The sequence below is a fragment of the Carlito syrichta genome, unplaced genomic scaffold (assembly GCF_000164805.1).
Source record: "Carlito syrichta isolate Samal-C Ts95f unplaced genomic scaffold, Tarsius_syrichta-2.0.1 Scaffold302067, whole genome shotgun sequence".
NCBI lineage: Eukaryota > Metazoa > Chordata > Mammalia > Primates > Tarsiidae > Carlito > Carlito syrichta.
The window spans coordinates 159957-180388 of NW_007246163.1; the positions used below are offsets into that span (position 1 = coordinate 159957).

Sequence of the window (20432 nt, forward strand, 5' to 3'; positions counted from 1 at the left end):
CAGGCCATGAAAGTTCTTTCTAAGAAGGCTGAAGGATTTGGGCTGTGATAGTAGCAATTGAATGGAGACTTTAGTCAGACTGTTTTCCACTATATGCTCCAGACCGTTCCTTACTTCCATTTCTGACACCTACCTTTTTGCAGGATCCTCTATTCTCCTCTAAGGTCAATCCTCCCTAAGCTCCAAGGCCTAGGTCCAACATCACCTCTTTCTCCAGGAAGCCTTCCCAGAGCTCTTTCTGGAGGGAATTACCTCCTCCTGGGCAGAGAGGGCGCAAGTGTCTGTGTAGTGTGCTACTCAGTAGCACATAGAGTGGAGTGTGTCAATGGTGAAGAAGCTCTGGCTCTGTCCCCATTAGTAGGTGTCTCCTTTCTGACTCTACCACTGACTCTTGGTGCTTCATTTCCCTTTCTGCAAGATAGGAATAATAATTTTATTATCACAAAAGTTATCTCAGGATTGAATAATTTTATCGAGACATTTAACTTAGAGCAGAGATTGGCACAAAGTAAGTGCTTAATAAATGTAGCTTTTATTGCATGTTGTGACCCTCATATACCCAACATTAGGTGAGCCATATCACTGGTGATCAACTAACTTTGGGCTAACTAGAGAGTAGAGTTCAATACCCTTCCTTCACAGACAATCGCATCTATCTATGACCTCATACTCTCTGACTGAACAATGGTCAACACTGGTTAGAAATGCCCTTTCTTTTCCTAGGCAGTCATGTGGTAGAGGCCAGAATCCCAGCCCTGACGTAGAAAAACTAGGTTCTTTTCCTGGCTCCTCTGTCTTCAGGTACTTCATCTTTCAGATCTTTGATATTCCCATCTGTACAATGCACATGAGTTCTCATGAGGTTCAAAAGGACAGAGGGCTGGGCAGCACTTTGCAAAGGGCTGATGCAAACGTGATTTCCATTTCCCAGTCTGCAAGCTACACACACAGCCCTCACTTTCACTTCCAGAAGAAGCACGCTCCCCAGACCAGCACAGCTGGCAGGCCTCCAGTTCAGGGAGCAGGTAGATTTTCATTTGCCCCTCCTACTGACTTGATGACTTCTTTCTCTCCTCCTCCAGGGACTTTCCTAACTTCCTTTTGTAAACGAAGGCAGGAGCACATGAGCCTACTGTATATAAATATGCTTGGGAAAGCTTTCTTCTTCTTCTACTTCTTCTTCTTCTTCTTCTTTTTTTTTTTTTTCCCGTTAACCAAATTTGGTTTCTGATGTAGGCGGTGCATTCCCTAGCAGGGCGGGGCCACAATGTGCTTTTGAGGGGCGTGGGGAGAGGAAGAAGGGAGGAGTAGGCAGAGTGATTTATTCACCCACCATGAGAGCTGGCCTTCTATTTAATGGAGGGTCTCTCTGGCCAGGAGTCAGAGGCGCTTCTGAGACCAGTAGGAGCATGGCTGAGGATCTGGGGCTGGGCTTTGGGGAAACAGCCAGCGTGGAAATGTTGCCAGAAGACGGCAGCTGCAGGCCCAAGACCAGGAGCAACAGCATGCGCTGGGCTCTCACCTGCTGCCTGGTGTCGCTCCCCTTCCTGGCAGGACTCACCACCTACCTGCTTGTTGGCCAGCTCCGGGCCCAAGGAGAGGCCTGTGTGCAGTTCCAGGTAAGCAAGACTGTTCTGATCTGGGGAGAGGAGGGGTAGACATCAGCACTCTGCAGGCAAGGGCAGCTATTTCAGCTTTGGACGAGTGCAGAGTTCCCTGATGCATCATGTCCCTTGCTTTGTCATGCAGAGAAAATTTAGATTTGGGGGAGAGGGAGGGCAGATTGGAGAGGTTCATTCTGGTTTTTATTCTCAATATTTCCAAGAATGAATTGTCCCTTTTTTCAACATGAAAATAGCCTCAAACCTCCTATTTTTATAACCACAGTGTACTGACAATTTGGGAACATTCTTATTTATGTTTTTAAAAGCTTATAAAAAGTACATAATTGACACATGGTCATTGGAAAAAAGTTAGAAAATACAGACAAAGAATGAAAGAAAATTACTACCCATAGCCCCTTAGAGCTAACCACTATAAACAGTTTGGGATCTATAATTCCATATAAAGTACTATAGTAGATGGAAGATGGGATTATTTTTAAGTAGATCGGATTATTCGAAGTCTTCTAATAGATTATGATTTTACTACTATGTTAGTAAGTTCAAAGCAGCATGATACTATAGATATACATTCCTATATATGTATGCTAGAATTAATTTACATAATTCCCTTTTTTGAGTTTAGAACTAGTATTTTTTAAGTGCTCAAGAAAGAGTTTCCTGCCCAATTGTCTGTCTCTAAGATCTTGCTACAGACTGGGGAGAAGAATATAGAGTCTATATAGGCTCATGTTTTTGGAGCCAAGTCAAAAAAATAATATAGAGTCTAAAGAGAATAATGGTGGGGAAATGGGAGTACAGGTGTCAAAATTTAATTCTGGACTAGGAACATCAAAAATCTACCTTCAAAGCCTAAAGAATGCTTCATTCAAAAGCAATATCCTTTTTACAAATGCTCCTTCAAAACCTATGATGGCTGATTTAATTTCTAAGTATTAAGTGTCAAAAGTATTAAATGTCAAAGGAAATTTCAGTTGGTTTAACTGGAAACCTGGTCTCTAAGCAATCCCAAGCAGCTTCAAAGCAGAGATGCGTGGCTAATTTGTAACTCTTCCCAGCCCATCAGTGTCAACAAACAGACTGTGATTCAGGAAGCAGCATGTGTGGCCACATGCCATGGCTCATAAAATGTAGAACTATGCAGACAATCCAGAAACGCTGCTCATGTTGGGGAGCTGCAGGGCCAAGGAGGTCAGGCCGCGACCTCTCATCCACATGGGATTGGGTACCACAAGAAGCCAAATTGCGGTGCCCAGTCAGTGCTCTGAGATTCGGTCCTTTGTCAGCCAGAAGGAGGCAGTTGTTCTTGAATGGGGCACCGAGTGGTTTCCAGCACTCTCCACACTTCTGAGGCCTGACGGGAACCCAGGGGCAAGATGAGTGCCCGCCACTCAAGACAATGTCTGAGATCCTTTAGGTCAGTAGATGCCAGAAAATACCTTTGTCTACCTGGAAGACCATTGAGTGGAATGCCATGGTGCAGGGAGGGCCAATGATTTGCTCAGTCAGGAGGTGAGTTGGAGACATGAGCAGTCACAGAATAGGAAGCCCCGTGAAGGAAGGTGCAGGGTCTCCTTCACTCACCACTTACACCCCAGTTTTATTGCTGTGCCTACCCTATTGCAGGTGCACCAGAAATAAATAAGGCTCCTACTATTCGTTCTATGACAGTTAAACCAATCTCCCTGGAGAGTGGACACGCAGGGATGTCTGGAACTGTCATTTGGCCAGGCTACATATGTAACTCATTAGTGCGTCAGAAGAAAGAGAAAGGGAAATAGCAGTGAGGCTGGCTTACGTTTAGCAATCAGGGTCTTGAAAAGAAGCAGCTGGCCCACTCAAAGAAGAGTGTTGAAAGAAAAAGAACATTTATGGAGTTTTGAGGGATTTAAAGAAGGACCTATTTGGTGAGATGCAGACTGATTATAGGGAACTGAAAGGGCTGGAAGCAAGAGGAATTGGCAACAGTGGGAGGCCAGTTAGTTACCATGCCTTGACATGAAGGGACACATGGAGGGAAGAGTGTTAAAGGAACCCAAAGAGAACTGAAGCCTAGGATAGGGCTTCCCTGGGAAACCTAAGGGTTTGGTGGAGAAAGGCAGTCACTGCCAAAGCAGCAGGGAGAGAGCAGAAACGGGGAGGGAATGCTGGCCAGTCTCTCCCTCCAACCTCTGATCCCATTGGCTAGACTCAACAGGAAGCCAGAGCTCAGTAGAGCTAGGGAACAGCCATGCAAGACATCAGCCTCACAAGGCACAGAGCAGGACTGAGAAGGGTGGAGAGTGGATCTAGAGGGACTGATGAGAAGAACCAGCTCAGAGGAGACGGGAGAAGATGGAATTCAAGGAGGGAAAACCAGGTCACTGAGGAGAGCTTGGATGGTCATACAGTGACATACAGCTGTGAGACATAAGGACTTGAAACCCAGATGTATGAATATAGGACATAGTTTCATTTCTTTGGGGTTGATTCCTTTTCTACCAAAAAGGGATACTAATCCCAGTACTACATTTTGTATGTGAGAATGTTGGGAGAGCTTCATGCACACAGTTACCGTGATGTGACTGTCACTTCATGCCAGGATCCAGGCAGCTACTGAGAAAACTTGATCTTGACTTCAGGAAATAGGTTATTTCAATGCTGAGGTGTTGTGGAATTCCAGATGTTCTCCTCGCTCAGCCAGTGGTAGGGATGGTTCAAGGAAGGCTTCCTGGAGGAGAGAAGAAAGGCATTTGGGCTAGAATGCTTAATCTCCTGGCCCAGCTACAGAGGTAGGGATGGTTGAGGGAAGCCTTCCTAGAGGAGAGAAGAAAGGCACTTGGGATAGAATGCTGTGCCTGAGGTCCACGTTATGGACCCCCATTACGAATAAAAGCCAGTCAGAATATCATAAGTCATTGGAGGTAACAAGATCCTTGATGGTTACCCAGCCTAAAACCCTTTATTCTACAGATAAGGAAATTGGAAGAGATTTGCCCAAGCCTGTAACTCTAGTCAGTGGTAGAGCCCAGATTTGAAACTGGACCATCTGACCTCCTTCCCTGTGCCAGTGGGCATACTAGGCCAGGCACCTGGTGGTCATACCATGGGCCAGAGAAGGAGATCAGTAGTATTCATAGAGGAACACAGCCACAACTATTACCAGTTACTAAGCTTCACCCCCGTGCCAGCCTCTCAGCAAGGGCCTTCGCATGCTGAATCTTATGTCGCCCTCAGAACCACCCACTCAGGACTCCTGGACACACAGGGGAGTTCAGGTTGTCTGTGCTTTTCCAAAGAGAATAGTAAGAGTCAGAGCGCTCGCATGGCATGCCCATGTTGCGGAAATACAATTAAAAACACAATCCTCTCCCAACCCAGAAATCTCCTCTTCAAAGATAGTAGAGAAAGAAAACAGCCTTTTTCTCAAATAAACATTAAGCCAGAGTGTGAGGCACATTCCAAGCAATCTACTAAGAGATTGCAAAGACGGAAAGAAATCTCATTCTTTTATATAGCCATCAGATACAGCCTGTCATGTACAAGTTCAGAGAAAAGAGCAAAATGCCTAATAGCACATATAATATGGTACACTTCATTTTATGAAAACATTCACATATATGAATGTGTGGGTAAATGCATAGACTATCTCAGGAAAAGCCCAAAAGAAATTGGCAGCTCTGTTAGCATCCAGGTAGGGAATGGGTGGCTTGTCAACAAGGGAAGGATAGAGCCATGTATAAACCTAGCCTCTTTTGTACAAGATGTGTGTGCTGCCTATACAAAAAAAAATATCAAAATAATAAAACGTTGTAGGAGCTTTAGACTTCTGCGGATATTTGGCAGATTTGCATTTCAAAGACATCATGGGTCAAAAGCCCAAAGTCAGTTTAAATTCTGGCCTAGATGCTTCTTAGTCATGTTACCTGTTACGTAACCTTTCTGGGCTTCTGCTTCTTTGTGTGTGAAATGGAGATAAATAGCAACCAAGTATTAAAAGTGTCTGTCAGGGGTGGAGGATTTGTAAATGGTAGCAACTATTAGTATGATGACCAGGGAACTTCCCTGCTCGGAGCAATTACATCACAGAGGACAACTTCTCCACCTGCTCTGGAGTCTGTCATCCTCTGGCCAGGGAAGAGGTTTGGATGCTGGAGGGCTTTTCTTGGTACGTGATGGGTTGTATCTGCTTGGCTGTATAAAGGCTGAGATTTCTTTCCGTCTTTGGAATCTAATGAGCTGTCTTTGTGCCTCCCTCTCCACCCTAGTCTTTCACCTAATTCCCACAATATCCCCCATTCCTCCTTTACCCAGCTGCACCTGGGTCCTTCAGTGGCTTCTGTTGCCTTTAGGGTGGGTCCACAAGCCCCACTCTGGCCCAGGTGCTCTGAGACCAGGCCTCCATTTCCCTGGGCACAACTCTGGCACAGAGTCTATGCTGCAGGCAAAGCCAAACACACCAAGGTGACTTAGTCCAAGCCTGGCAGAGCGGGCACTCAATGTGCAATGAATCATCAGCAGTGCTATAGGAGGTGTTCCTGCCCAGGGTTAAACCACTGCCCTGTCTGTCCTTCCCATCCTGGTCCTACTTCTAGAATCATCTGCACACTCTTTCATGTTTTACTTGGTTCCCTCCAATCTCCCTTCCACCACTTCCTAAAAATCTATACAGAGCTCCTGGTCTTTGTTCCCCATACCTTTCTTCTCCTGTTCATGGCCCCTGAGACACCCTGGTCTCCACTCAGAACAACAGAACACCATGGTGATAACCAGCTTGGGCTTCAGTCACACAGACTTGAGGGAAGTCTGTGGCTCCACCACATCAAAGCTGTGATCTCTTAATGTCTTATTATATACCAGACACCATGCTAAGTTTTTTTTTTCACATTTATGCCTATTTATAGTGTGGCAATTGGTATCTGAGGTTTAGTGTGGTATCTGGTATATAAATATGTGTAATACATGTTTGCTATTATTATTATTACATGCGTCATTATCAGTTGATCATGGAAAGTACTATTATTATCCCCATTTTTGAGATAAAACTGAAGCTTAGAATCTGTGATGATTCTGAGGCCCAGAATCATGGGTGCAAAAGCTCAAGGATGTGACATTGAGATTCAAATCTACTCTCTATATCTCTTCTAACCTCTATGTTCATCTGCCTTTGTTGAGTATATCACATTTGTTTGGTATAAGTCCAACAAAGTATTCATCTCCTGGCATGGTCACGAGGATTTAATCCTGAGAAGTGCCAGGCACATAGTAAGTACTCAATAAATGCCAATTCCCTTCCTCCCTTGAGGGTACCTAGCAGCACATGACACACAGAAGACACTCATAAAGTGTTTTCTGAATGGAAAAGGGGTGAGGGGATGGGCAAGGTGCCAGACCTCCCTGAGCCTTGCATCAACCCTTTATAGAATGAGGAAGTCAATGCACTTTTTCCTTGGCACTGCAGTGAGAATTATGCAAGACGTCCAGTAAGATATCACCACAGGGTAGATGCTCAGCAGACATGATTTATCTCCCCACCTCTCCTTGGATGAGCCCTTTTATCTCACTCAAGTTGTTTCCTCTTTTGGAAGGAGGACAATCGTGATAATACCTTTCAGTGTTGTCTAGGGGAAACAAACAGATAGTTGAGATAAAAATACTCTGTAAATTGCAGAATGCTGATCCCTTAGTGACGCTGCCCCTGCTGTAGCCACAGGAAACCCCAGCGCACCTGGAAGATATCATTTCACTCCAAAGTTCAGCTTGGACAAAGGGCAGGGAAACCAGGGTGCAGACGCAAGTGCAGAGGCAAGAAGGGTGAGAGAGCCTGTGTGAATCCCAGACATCAAGGCAGCTTGCAGCTGGTCATATCACGATCACCATTTCACACACATCACTCCTGAGTGCCAGGCCAGCATGGAGAGACCCCGCATCCTCATCCAACAGAGCACAAACTGCCAGCTGCGGCTGCACACTGGCTACAAGAGGTCATCCCCCAGCCTTACTGCCCTAATGAGGTCTAGCAGCTGACTTGAAACGGGTGGTGCTAAATTCCATTCCCTCAAGCCCTTTGTCTTCTTTGCTTCTAGAAGCAAACTGTGGCCTAAGGAAGCCTATTGAATGTCTGTCCTTAGGAAAAGGAGGAAGCCACCCAGAGCTCCTAAGGGATCCAATCTGCTGCTTGCCATAAGGAGACACAAGGGTGGCTTCTGTGTACAACTGAAGTCTTAAGACCAAAAGGAAAATGTTCAGAACTGACAATATAGCCCACAAGCGTTTACTGAGCCCAAAGAAAGAGGGGAAATGAGTTGGACACACATGTTATGTGTGTGGTCTCTCTGAGCCATCCCAAAAGTCCTGGGAGGAAAGAATCACTGCCTGCTTTCATTGATGAAGAAATTGGGTCCCACTGAGGTCAGGTGACATCCCAAAATTGGAACACCAGGAAATAATAGAGCTGGGATTTCCAGACTTGCTCTGCTGCAAACACCAGCATCTTTGCTCTGTACTGTGCTGAATGTTGCATGTAAAACCCTTTCCAGGGCACCTTGGAGGATGATGAAATAAAATGACCTCAGAATAAAACATTTCCACGTTGGATTTATCTTTGTGCAAGTATAAACAGAGAGAAGCAAAAGGAAGCAACAAGGAGGCGAATGTCTGCATATTTCTCCTAGACGTGCTGGGAGAATGTTATGGGTCATAAAACATTTATGCCTTTGCAATGGCAGCATTTATGACAGCAAGAAATGAATATCTCTTCCTGTTTATGAATAGATAGGGAGAGAGACCACAGAACATGGGAGGAAAGGCTAAGTAGATCATTAGTTTAAACACACTCAAGGGAATTTTCTGGGGAAATGCCAGGGAATTGCAAATCATCTCGCTTCAGGCTTGTCTGTTGTGCACTCAACTAATGCTTGTGGAGCTCCTGATATGTGCTGGAGTCTGTGCTTAGTCTAAAGGTTCAGATCCCAAGCACTCCATGTATTCTTTGACCTTGGACAGTTGCTTAACCCCACAAAGGCTCCGTTATAAGGTTTACACAGACTATGCTGACCCCTCCTTTGAAGGTAGCTGGAGTATTAGATAAGGAACACACATAAATGCCCAGTACAGGACCTAGCACCTGGGGAGCATTCAACTAAATATCAGTTTCTTCTTTCCTGCCATTTTTTTTTTCTGCCCAACTGAAAGAATTAAAGTAATTCCCAAAATACCTGTAGTAATGCCCAAGCCCATTGAAGTTCTTGATGCAGGATGAGTGGCCACAGCAATCAGGTTTCGGTTTTCAAAGACCATTATACTCATGAGCCTATGCTAAGTATGCATCATGTATTCATTAAGTAGCAGGCCATGATCAATTTGGGTCAGGGATTAACAGTCAACAAGCAAACAAAAACAATCAAATGTGATTGTCTGCCTCTGTCCCAAACTATAGAAATGAAAAGGGATAGGGAAAGGAAGCACCAGCTTGTTTTGCCAGGGCTAATATGTGCTGGTGGTGGCAGGTGATCCACTATCCCTTTAAGAAGCAAGCTCATGGGCATTTGCCTTTTCTGACTCTGGCTCTTGGCTCTTGCAACTTTCAACAAATATATCTAGAGCTATGACTATGCTCCACACAGAGACTGATAAAGACCTTTAGAGGCCAGAGTATTAGAAGATCATGCTACCCACTTCTATGCAATTAAACATGTTTAAGTGTAAACAAAAAGATCTCTTTGCCAGATTTTTGGATTGTGAAACTCCAGCCAAAGTCACTGCATCTGAATTTTACCCCATCTCTTGCTCTGTTTTCTTCCTCTGTCTTCCTGATACCTGGCAATCTGTACATTTTGCCAACTGGATAACCCAGCACAAGTGCCAGGCACTGTCTGAGGTCCTGGGAATACAGTGTGAGCAAGATGGACAGACTAGGTCCTCGCCCGTGTGCAGTTTGAATTCCACTAGAGAGAAAGGCAACAAGCACACAGATAATAAAATAGAATCCTGGTTCTCAGCCAATGGTTTGAAAAGACACGTAAGGGGAAATAAATCACTCTTCAGGGTACTCTTGGGCCCCATGTTTATTCAGAATTGGAGGCTAATGTTCAGTGACCAGCACCCCTTAGGAGCCACCATCTCCTTGGTGCCTCAGAATAACCCAGAAGTCGTAGAGATGAGTCAGGGATGAAACTGAAGACATTGTGTTGACCTGATATCTCCAACAACCATCTTGAGAGCAGGCATAGGGACAACTTCATAAAATTTTCCCCAAATAAGCTACTATTTCATCCTCTCAAATCTCCTTCTCATTCTTTTCTGCTTCCTATCACAATAATACTCTTCTCATAATAGAGTCATTACTAAGAGAAGCAGTATTGGAAGACTTAGATGTTGTTCTTGGAAAAAGAATCTAACTGATGTTCTTCTTTTGGACTCTTGGAATGTTGTGGTCTTTAACATCTGCCAACTGGCACTGCTACTGCGTCCAGATGTTTAGTGGCATTCTGGACCAGTAAAATTCATACATGACTATCCATATATTAAAATAAAATGTGTGCCTAAGTTATAGAAATCCAGCAGAGTAAATAGTGAAATGTGTCCACATCCCAGATACATGCTAATAACAATAGAATTCTGATTCAGAGAAAAATGCCTCCAAGCTCTTAGCTGGGTATCTGCTCAGTCAAAGATAAGAGGAATGTTCGAGAAGGTTCCTCAGCATAGAAATAAATGAATAGAAAGAAGGCCAACCAGGGCAAGCACTCTTCCTCCACAAGATGATGCAATCAGTATCTCCCCAGTTCTCTTTAAGAACCCCACCTTCAGTTTCTGCCTTTCCAAAGAACCAAGTTATCAGCTTTATCAATAGCAAGTAAGGCAATGGGCCACAAAATAAGCTCACTTCTGGGCTTCTTCTCCACTCCCATCAAAGTTACTGATGGTAGACAAGTGGTCACAGCCATCCAGTTTTGGTTCTCAAAGACCATTTTCCTCAAGACTCTAGGCTAAGTGTACATCATGTATTCAAAAGGCAGCAGAAAGCTGAGGACTAAACCTGACCTTTTTTTCTCTTATCCAAATTCCTAACTAAGAGGCTTGAGGAGTCACACCTAGTAAGGACTCACCAGACAGAGCTTTATTATGCTATTATCCTATATAATATAAAGTCTGTTTTCCAGTCTGACTCTGGAATAACATCACATAACAAATAAAGAAGGAAATTAAATTATTCTATGGCCCTACACAGCCATCTCTTGGGGACTCTCAAGGTTCCAAGACCCCTGTAAGCCACTTCTCTATTCTCTCTAAAGTGTGACACATGGAGGACTTCATCTACATATCAACAAACCTGGAGTTTTCCACCCCCTTCTCTTAACACAGTATCTCCTCTACTAATTTCCAAAATTCCTTAGATATGAACTACAAATTACCAGTCAAGCAATCTCTAAATCTATCTATGACCTGTAAGTCACTACTTGGAAATTTCCGTCCTTCCTGGTCCAAAAAAATGAAAATCTCCCACATATTGATTTATGATTTTGTGCCTAACTAAAATGTATATGATCAAGCCACCATTCAACCACAGTGGGCACATGTACTCAGGACCCTCTGAGGATAGGTGTTCCCAGGTATAGGTCCTCAAGATTGGTTCAGAATAAGTCATCTTAAAATATTTTACAGAGTTTGGCATCTTTTCCTCTACAAAGCCTTGTGTTCTGATTGCCACCATGTTCTGCTAGGCCTCCTTACTCTTGCACAAGCTTTTGGTCTTGTCTGAAGTGACCATTACCTTTTTTATCACCTGGCTAATATCTACAGAACCTGTAATATCCTGACACTTCCACTTTTGGGCCAGGTCTCTGTCTGCTGATCTCTGGACTTAACCCACTGTCATGGAGGAAACTGCTGGTATATATTCATCCACCTCAACCAGTGAGGAGCTTGTCTAGAAGCTGTGAGGTACCATGGTTTAGGGCTTGGAATTCTGGAGTCAGCACGCCTGGGTTAAAAACCTACTCCTCTACTTTCCAAGTATGGGACATTGGGAGAGTTATTTATTCTCCCTGAGCCCCATTTTTAGTGTGAAGATATGAGTAGCATCCACCTTACAGTACTGTTGTGCAACTGAAGGAGATAATGCCTGCAATTTGTTTAGTGTAGCACAGTGTCCCTACTCGTTCATAAACAGTAGCTGCGCTTGCTATGTTTTTTCAGATCTCTTGAATCACTCACAGTGGTGGCCTCTTATGGCTGGATACACAAAGGGCTTAGAGAAAAGTAAAAAATGTGTCACAAGACTGGGATGGAGAGTTGGGACTTTGATAGTACAAGGTCTTGAAGACCATGAGGAGCTACTGAAGGTTTATGAGCAAATTGTGTCTTGATAAATCAGTGCTTTAGAAAAAGTCCTCTGAAGGCAGGCTAGGAAATGGTTGAGAGAAAGGGAGAAAACAGAGGCACAAAGACCTGCTAGAAGGCTCTTGGAAGAATCCAGGAGAGCAGTATGCCAAGGCCCAGAGTAGGAGCATGCTGAGAAAAACTACAAAATAGAAATGACAGCCCTTGGGTTTGTGGAAGAAGAAAGAAGCAAGTTTCAGGTTTGATAACCAAGGGGAAGCAGTAGCGGTGCCATTAACAGAGTTAGGAAGTGGAGGAAAAGGGGCTGGAGAGAACATGAAGTCAACTAATCATTCAAAGACAAGATCTCTGCCCTCAAGAGGGTTTCCAGTAGCAGTAATGTAGTGTGGCTTAGGATAGAAAAAAGCCAGGAGGTCCAGGCTCTAACAAGACGCAGAGTCAACAATGACACAGTGATTGTTATCAGTGACGCAGAGTCACTGATAACACAGACGCAGAGTCAACAATGACACAGTGACATCCACATGACGAGACAGATAGAGTCAACCGTGCACACGATACCTTATTATAGACACATGTAGTGTATAGATGCTAAAATACACCAATTTGCTCTTTCTCATTCTCACACAGACACACAATTCCTCATTCACAAGACATTCCTGGGTGTCCACAGAGATTGGCTCCATGACCTTTGTGGATACCAAATTCCTTATAAAAAATAATGTAGTATTTGCATATGACCTACACACATCCTCCTGTATTCTTTAAATTATCTTTAGATTACTTACAATAACTAATGCATTATAAATGCTATGTAAATAGTGTTATACTGTACCATTTTATTTGCATTACTTCTCATTGTCGTGTTATAATTTTTCAAATATTTTTGATCCACGATTGGTCAAATGCACAGGTGTGGAACCCAGCTGTACACTCACAACACACACACACATGAATTTTAAGAGGCAAAATCGATCAAGTGTTTATAGTAGCAGGAAGATCACTGTTAGTGAGGACTATGTAGTTGCAAGAACCAAATCAGAAAACTGGGTTAAGTCAAAATCTCAACAGAGAAGGGTTTTTTGAAAGTATCATAAAATGTTTTTATTTTTTATTGGTACATAATATTTTACATATTTATGGGGTAGATGTAATATTTTGTTACATACATAGAATGTGCAATGATCAAATCAGGGCATTTGGGGTAACCATCATCTTGAGTATTTTTCATCTGTATGTGTTGGGAACATCTCAAGTTCTCTCGCCTAGCTAGGAAATGTATGATACATTGTTGCTAACTATATTCACCCTACTCTGTTATCAAACATTAGAACTTATTTCTTCTATCTATGCTTGTGCCCATTGACAAACCTCTCTTCATGCTCACTTCCCATGCACACACTCAGCCTCCGGTATTTATCATTCCACTCTCTTTTCATTGAGATTAACTTTTTTAACTCCCACATTGAAGACAGAACATGTGAAATTTGTCTTTCCATGCTTGGTTTATTTTACTTAACATAACACTTTCTAGTTCCAACCATGTTGCTACAAATGACACAATTTCATTATTTTCCATGGCTAAATAGTATTCTATTGTGTATATGTACCATATTTTCTTTATCCATTCACCTGTTGAACTCTTCAGTTATTCCTTATCTTGCTGTGAATAGTGCTGTAATAAACATGGAGTGCAAGTGTTCCTTTGATCAACTCATTTATTTTTCTTTGGATAAGTATACAGTGGTGGAACTGCTGCTTTGTATGATAGTTCTAATTTTCGTTTTTTGAGAAATATCCATACTGTTTTCCATAGTGGCTATACTAGCTTGCATTCCACCAACATTGTGTAAGAGTTCAATAGTGATATTATTTCTAAGCTAAGAGTATAGTTTTGCTCTTAAGCTTTATGTTGAGAAGTGAGTAGTGACTTCTTCATTCTCCAGGCAATCTTTGCACTGACTCATGCATTTTCTGATTTGACCTTCACCTCAGCCCTACAAGTAATTTAGGGCTAGGTATGTTATTTCCTACCTTACAAATGAGGACACCAAAGCTCAGAGAAAAAAAAATCTCTTGCTCATGTACTAATAAATGGTGGAGCCAGGATTCAAATTCAAGTCTGCCTCTAAGGCAGTCACTCTCCCACTATCACATGGTATCTGAAACAGCTCACAAACTAGAGTTACAATGATTTTTTTAAGTCTTTATGTGTTGCATGGAAACAAGGAAGAATTATTGAGGCTGATGAGAGGACATATCCATTATTTTTATCTGTATCGTGTTTTAAGAAGAATTTATAAATTGTAGTGAGGAAAAGAAAATAAAGCAGATGCCATTATTCATTCAACTAATAAAAGCAATGACAAGATGCTAGGGTCCCCTGGAAATTGAATAGGAAAGGTTCTCAAAAAAAAGAACTTTAAAGTTGAGCTTCTAAGGCAGGCATAAGAGATAGAAAGGTCACTGGAAGTACCAGAGGAAGAAAGTTGAAAGTTGTGGTGCAAGATTACCATCAACAAAAATATTCTCATTCCCATTTCCCTCATCACAGAGTACCCAGGCTGGGGAGCAGCGTCATCTTAATCATACCCATGGTGTGGGCAGCTGTGTGGGTGTTGGGGTCAGAAGAACCACATATGGCCTGAACCATGCCTTTTTTTCCCAGCAGGCTCTAAAAGGACAAGAGTCTGGACCTTCACATCAGCGATCTTGTAAGTGTGTTCATCTTCGTTGCCTTTTTTTGTGGGCAACAGGAACGTTTCTAGTAGTTCTTATATGTAGGAAGTTGAAACATGGGTCTTTAATTACCAAGTGGCTAAGCTGAGGGCTACAAATCCAGAGGAAAAGTGAGCCTCCACTCCAGGCACTAGGAAGGCAAAATGGCACCTTGGCTAAGTACATGGCCTGTGGAGCTAATGACCTGAACTGAAATCCCAGCTCTGGAATCTACTAGCAGTGTGACCTTCAGGCAAGTAATTTCACCTGTCTCTGCCTCCATTCACTCACCTATAAAAAATGGCTATAATACTACCTACCCAACAAAGTTAGTTTAATCAAATCAATTAATTTCCATAAAGGGATTAGAATGATGTCTAGCACATCAGAAGTATGCAAGGTATTTGCATTTTATCATTATCAACAACATTATTTTTTATCACTTCAATTGAAACACAATCCAGTATGATCATCTCTGAGAACCAATGGGAAAGTCTAAGGTCTTCTTGAGAACTAATGAGGAAACAGAGGTCCAGAAAGGAAGGACTCACCAAAGTCATATAGTCACCCATTCCCCATCCTGTTTCTGTCGAGCATTCATACACCTCAGTAGATAAAGTTAAAGGGATCTTAAAGCAGGCAAAAAGCCAATTAACTCCCATGGAAGCAGCTTGAGGGAAGGAGCAGTGAGTTATGCTTTGCCTAACTCTGATCATGTGCCAAGAATCATGCTGAGCAGTCTTTGTCCGTGGTAGGGATTGCTGTCCCCATCTAAGAGATGAGTAAACAGAGTCTCAGACAAGATAAACGTGCTCAAAGTCATGGAACCAAAATTCATTTGCATTGAAGACTCTTTTTCCTGAGTCTCCACTGTCCTCATTGGTACTTGATGTAGGCACTCCCATCAAATTCAAAACTCACAAGAAGGGGAACTGGACCAAACTAGAAGAGATCATTGTGTCTCTCTGTCACAGGCACCATGCAACTCTCAACATGCTGTCTTCACTTCAGTCACCCTTTGACTCATTCAAAGCACATTTCTTCTTTTGTTTCAGACACACCTCTCAGAATTGATGGAGATAAACCAAGGGCACACCTGACAGGTAAGCCTCCCTGGTGTGTTTTCCAACAGACCATGGACCATGGTTCCAAGATTTCTTTCAGCACATTTACCAAAATTCATTCTAGTAACTTAAAACTAGAAACCATGTCCCATGGTAACTAGAAACCACACTCTTTCTCTCAGTATAGGGTTTCAGACATCTTCTTCCTTGTGGGGGTTCCAAAGGTCCTTGTCTCTTGGGCATATTTTTCCAGATTTTATCAGCCCTCTTCCTTTCTTTCCTATCCCTCTCTTTCATTCACACACCTAGTCATTCGAAAATGGCTTTCCTCAGACTCTGGATCTGGTAGCCGATGAAAGGTCTCCTGAGTTGTAAATATATCCAGTTCATCTGTGCCCTATTCAAGATGATATCTCTGGACATTTAAAATCAGAAAAGTGCTGCCAAAGAATTTTTGCTGATGTACAGAAACCGGGAGGAATGTTATGCTGTCACCCGTTGGCTAGCTTCCCAAGTCAAGTGTGGAAATTCCTCATACCTGGAGTTCATACACCTCTGAGACTCCAGAAGAAAGGGTAAAACAATGCAGAAAGATGTGTTAAAATCCAGGCTGGATTAGAGTATTTGTTAAAACCCATACTCTCCTGACCCATAAGAAAATTTGCAGTCAGCAGGGGGATATCCTTATGACCCAAGACATTGGTATTACCATTTGACTAAGAGGAAATTATTTGTGGTGAGTCCTGAGTGAGGATTAGAAAGAGGGAGATGCCAAGTTGCCATCACTTACCTCTTGCCTACAAGGCAAGCATTTTGTTTTAATTGATCAGGGGATAAAACAATTCCACTAATCATTTATGAGACAAAGAATAGGAATTTGGAGGGTGTGCTGTCGTGCCTTGTCATAGGTAAACAAGGGGGCATCCGTGAGTTTATCTAAGTTATTTGGGATAATTATTTGCAAAAAACCATTTTCCTGAACACAAAAAAAGCAGGGGAATTTTTTATTTTCACTGTTTTCCGGGATCGCAGGACTTGGGTAAAATTCAAAATTATCAAGTCAGACAGCTCAGGCTCAGAGGGGCAAAGTAATAACTGCTGGTTATATTCAATCACTTAACTCTTCTTTCAAAGTGATAAAAGACTCTTTAGCGAAGTCCACAGCCTCCAACAAATTAAACCTCTCTCTTGTCTTTGCAGTTGTGAAACAAACTTCCACACAGCACTTAAAAAATCAGTTCCCAGCTCTGCACTGGGAACATGAACTGGGCCTGGCATTCACCAAGAACCGGATGAACTACACCAATAAATTCTTGGTGATCCCAGAGTCGGGAGACTACTTTGTTTACTCCCAGGTCACTTTCCGAGGGGCCACCTCCAACTGTGGTGAAATCAGCCAAGGGAGCCGACTGAACAAGCCAGACTCCATCACTGTGGTCATCACCAAGGTAACAGACAGCTACCCCGAGCCGACTCAACTCCTCATGGGAACCAAGTCAGTGTGTGAAGTAGGTAGCAACTGGTTCCAGCCTATCTACCTAGCGGCTATGTTCTCCTTGCATGAAGGGGACAAGCTGATGGTGAACGTCAGTGATATCTCCTTGGTGGATTACACAAAAGAAGATAAAACTTTCTTTGGAGCTTTCTTGCTATAGGGACAAAGCAGATATCATTATGTGAAGGTTCTCTGCCACCTAGTTCCTAATTTTCTTCATTTGTATGTAATTATAACCCAGGGTTTTCTTGGGACCAAGGGCAGGGGGCATTTCACAGAGACAGTGATTTAGCAATGCAATTTAGGGCCCAAAAGTTCATACTTCATATGCCTTACCGATGGGAACACTAATCAGGAAAAGACTAAAGAGGCCTGATACATTATTATGGTTGCTTGGAGAACTGGTGAGTTTCTAAACTTTAAGACGTGAATCACTACATAGATGGGTGATCCACTCAAGTCAGGATTTAAAGAAGAATGTTTCCATGCCGTCCTGCTACACATCTGTCACCAGTGGCCCAGTTTCTGTTCAAAAAATTTGATCATAAATTTGCTTTACTTCAGGAGCTTTGAAAAAGATTCAAAGAAAGTTCTAGAAAACAGTGTAAACCCTTCAGAGGCAAAATTCTTTATCAGTCTCTCCATACTTTCAGGTTTTGACTTTTAAAAAAGCAAAAAGAGAGTTGGTATTTCTCATGAATGTTCTCAAGAAAAGAATTGGGTTTGTTGTTGTTATTGTTGTTGTTGTTATGTTTTGTTTTTTTGTGGGGGGTGTGGAGTCTCACTCTGTCACCCAGGCTGGAGTGCAGTGGTACACACACTCATGGCCACCCCAGCATCAACCTGCTGGGCTTCGGCGAGTCTTCCATCTCAGCCTTCAGGAATTGGTATTTATGTCACCTAGAGCATATGAGAAAAACTACCTTTCCTTTGACTATGTACACAGGTATCAAAATAAGCAAGTAGGAGTTTCACATGCATATCAAAAATACAATAACAGCATATATTCAGCACAGTTTTCTTGAGCACCTGTTATGTTCTGGGAACTACCTTTATCCAGAAGACACTATGAAGAGCAAGCAGACTCTACTCAAAAGTTATTATCAACATCACTAAATGCTTCCTGGTCAAATATCAGTCAGTATACTCTAAGTAATAACTCCAAGTCCTAAAAAGAATCATTTGTAATTGTTACATAAGATTTCTGGCACTGTCCTGTGTAAGATATCCAACTGATTAGGTCTCTCAAGAAACCTGAAGATAGATTTCCAGCTAACTAGATCAACTATATGACAGACTTGCTTAATGCCAGGAGATTATGGACTTGTTTCCTGTTGAGGAAAAAATAATTCAGTCACCAAATCTGGAGAAGTTAACCCATATCTGCCTTGAGGTTTGATTTGCAGCTTTGTATGCAGAGTGTTTTGTGGGTATATTTCCCTTAAAATATTCAAAGGGAATTAAAATATAGGATTAGCTAATCAGCCTAGCCAAGGCTTCTTCCCTGAATCAGGGGCTGGACATTGAGGGGGGTCCCTTTTGTGCTTCAATGGTTTAATATCCTCTAGTCTGTATGATTTTCCTGCACTAAAAAACAAGGGCAGGAGGGGTAGTTCTGCTCTTTTAACCTTTGTTGATTTGTCTGTAAAGCAGGAATTGCCAATTTGTTTCTCAGGATCAAATGGGCTCACGGGAATGAAATGTGTAAACTTCACGCATCCTGCATGGTCTAAGCATTTTGGTGAGAAATGGCCAGGAACCCCCATCCAGCACCTTGACCTCTGTTATAAATGCTCCCTTAGCTGGGCATGGTAGATCATGCCTGTTGTTCCAGCTACTTGGAAGGCTGAGGCAGAAGGATCACCGGAGCCCAGCAGGTCAAGGCTGCAGTGGCCGGGAGCAGTCACTGCACTCCAGTCTGGGCGACAGAGTGAGACTCCACTCAAAAATAAATAAATAAATGCTCCCTATCCTTGGAGACATCACAGTTGTGTCTGAGAGCACACTTGGCACCAAATCCACTTTTGCTCTGCTTGCTAGCAGACTATAGAGGCAGAGAGGCACATGAGAGGCTTCTGAGTGCAGTGATCAGTGCAATAGTTGTATTTGATCAACACTGGTTGAATTATAATTCAATAAAAAAATTAAATTCCAGTTTCTCAGTTAAGATGTTAAGGCTCTAAGTATGTTTCCTAACCTCTGCTTAGCTAACTTATACTAGGCCTCTCTGGCCTTCAGCTTCTCAAAACAGTCAGCACAGGACTCAGTGGGAGCTCAGAGAAGGGTGTGGTCATCTCCACCTGCTTCCCAAGAGCCTTCATAGAGGAAGTGAAGCCTGAAAGAAGGTGGGCGGGCCCCAGATGGCCACAGGGAAAGGGCATCTCAGACAGAGGAATTACCCTCGACTTAAAGCAGAAAAGAAAGGTTTCTCAGTAACTCCAAAGCTAGCTTGATAACAGAAGGTTTTCTCTCAACCAACCTCTAGAATAATATGTACTGGTAAATTAAGACTGTTTCCTGAATGGCTCTAGTCTGACTCCATGACTGGAACTAACACCCATTAAGAAAATACGAGGGGGACCCCAAAAAACTGGAATTATCTTTTGGAGAGCAAGTCCTTGTATATAGGCTTCCCCCGCAACCAAAGTGTTCTAGGAACCCATCGGCATCAGTGTGTCCACGTTGTGGTGAGAGGCTATGTTCAGTTCAGTGAAAATTCTTTTGGAGATTCTTTCAATGTGTTTGCCTATTTCATCATGGGTGATTTACAAGCTCACCTGCCTATACTGTGCTGACTGTTCAGCAGTATTTGACCAAAAATGTCATGACCCTATGCCCCACCCTCCTTATTCACCCAATCTCATCCCTAGCAACTTTTTTTGCTTCCCAGATGAAAAAAGTCCCCAAGGGGAAATGTTTTGCCAATGTGAAAGAGGTGAAACAAAAAATAGCAGAAGCACTAAAAGGTATCAAAATTGACGAGTTCAAAGACTGTTTTGAGGGGTGGAAAAAAGCGTCTCAATAGGTGTATTGCATCAAACAGAGAGTACTTTGAAAGTGACTGAAGTTTAAACACAAGAATAAATACACAATTTTCCATAAATAAACTCTGGGTTTTGGGGGTCTCCCCCTCGTTAAATGCTCTTTCTGCACCTGACTTCATGCTGCATGTGGGCACAAAGCAACTTGGTTGTGCAGGAAAATATTTGC

General features: G+C 42.7%; 1 protein-coding gene across 1 annotated transcript; it reads left to right on the forward strand.

The window, feature by feature from the left end:
* Window positions 1-1299: 1299 nt before the first annotated feature.
* On the forward strand, window positions 1300-17505 carry TNFSF15 (TNF superfamily member 15). Its single transcript, XM_008055991.1, has 4 exons — window positions 1300-1619; window positions 14617-14659; window positions 15719-15766; window positions 16928-17505. The coding sequence occupies exons 1-4, from the start codon at window positions 1335-1337 to the stop codon at window positions 17380-17382; spliced, it is 831 nt and encodes a 276-aa protein (XP_008054182.1). The 5' UTR covers window positions 1300-1334; the 3' UTR covers window positions 17383-17505.
* Window positions 17506-20432: the final 2927 nt, after the last annotated feature.

Bases quoted from the DNA above. Each gene is read 5' to 3' on its own strand.
- TNFSF15 (XM_008055991.1), top strand. From the start codon at position 1,335: ATGAGAGCTGGCCTTCTATTTAATGGAGGGTCTCTCTGGCCAGGAGTC. The intron at 1,620-14,616 runs GTAAGCAAGACT...TTTTCCCAGCAG, and splicing joins AGGCCTGTGTGCAGTTCCAG to GCTCTAAAAGGACAAGAGTC. The intron at 14,660-15,718 runs GTAAGTGTGTTC...CTTTTGTTTCAG, and splicing joins ACCTTCACATCAGCGATCTT to ACACACCTCTCAGAATTGAT.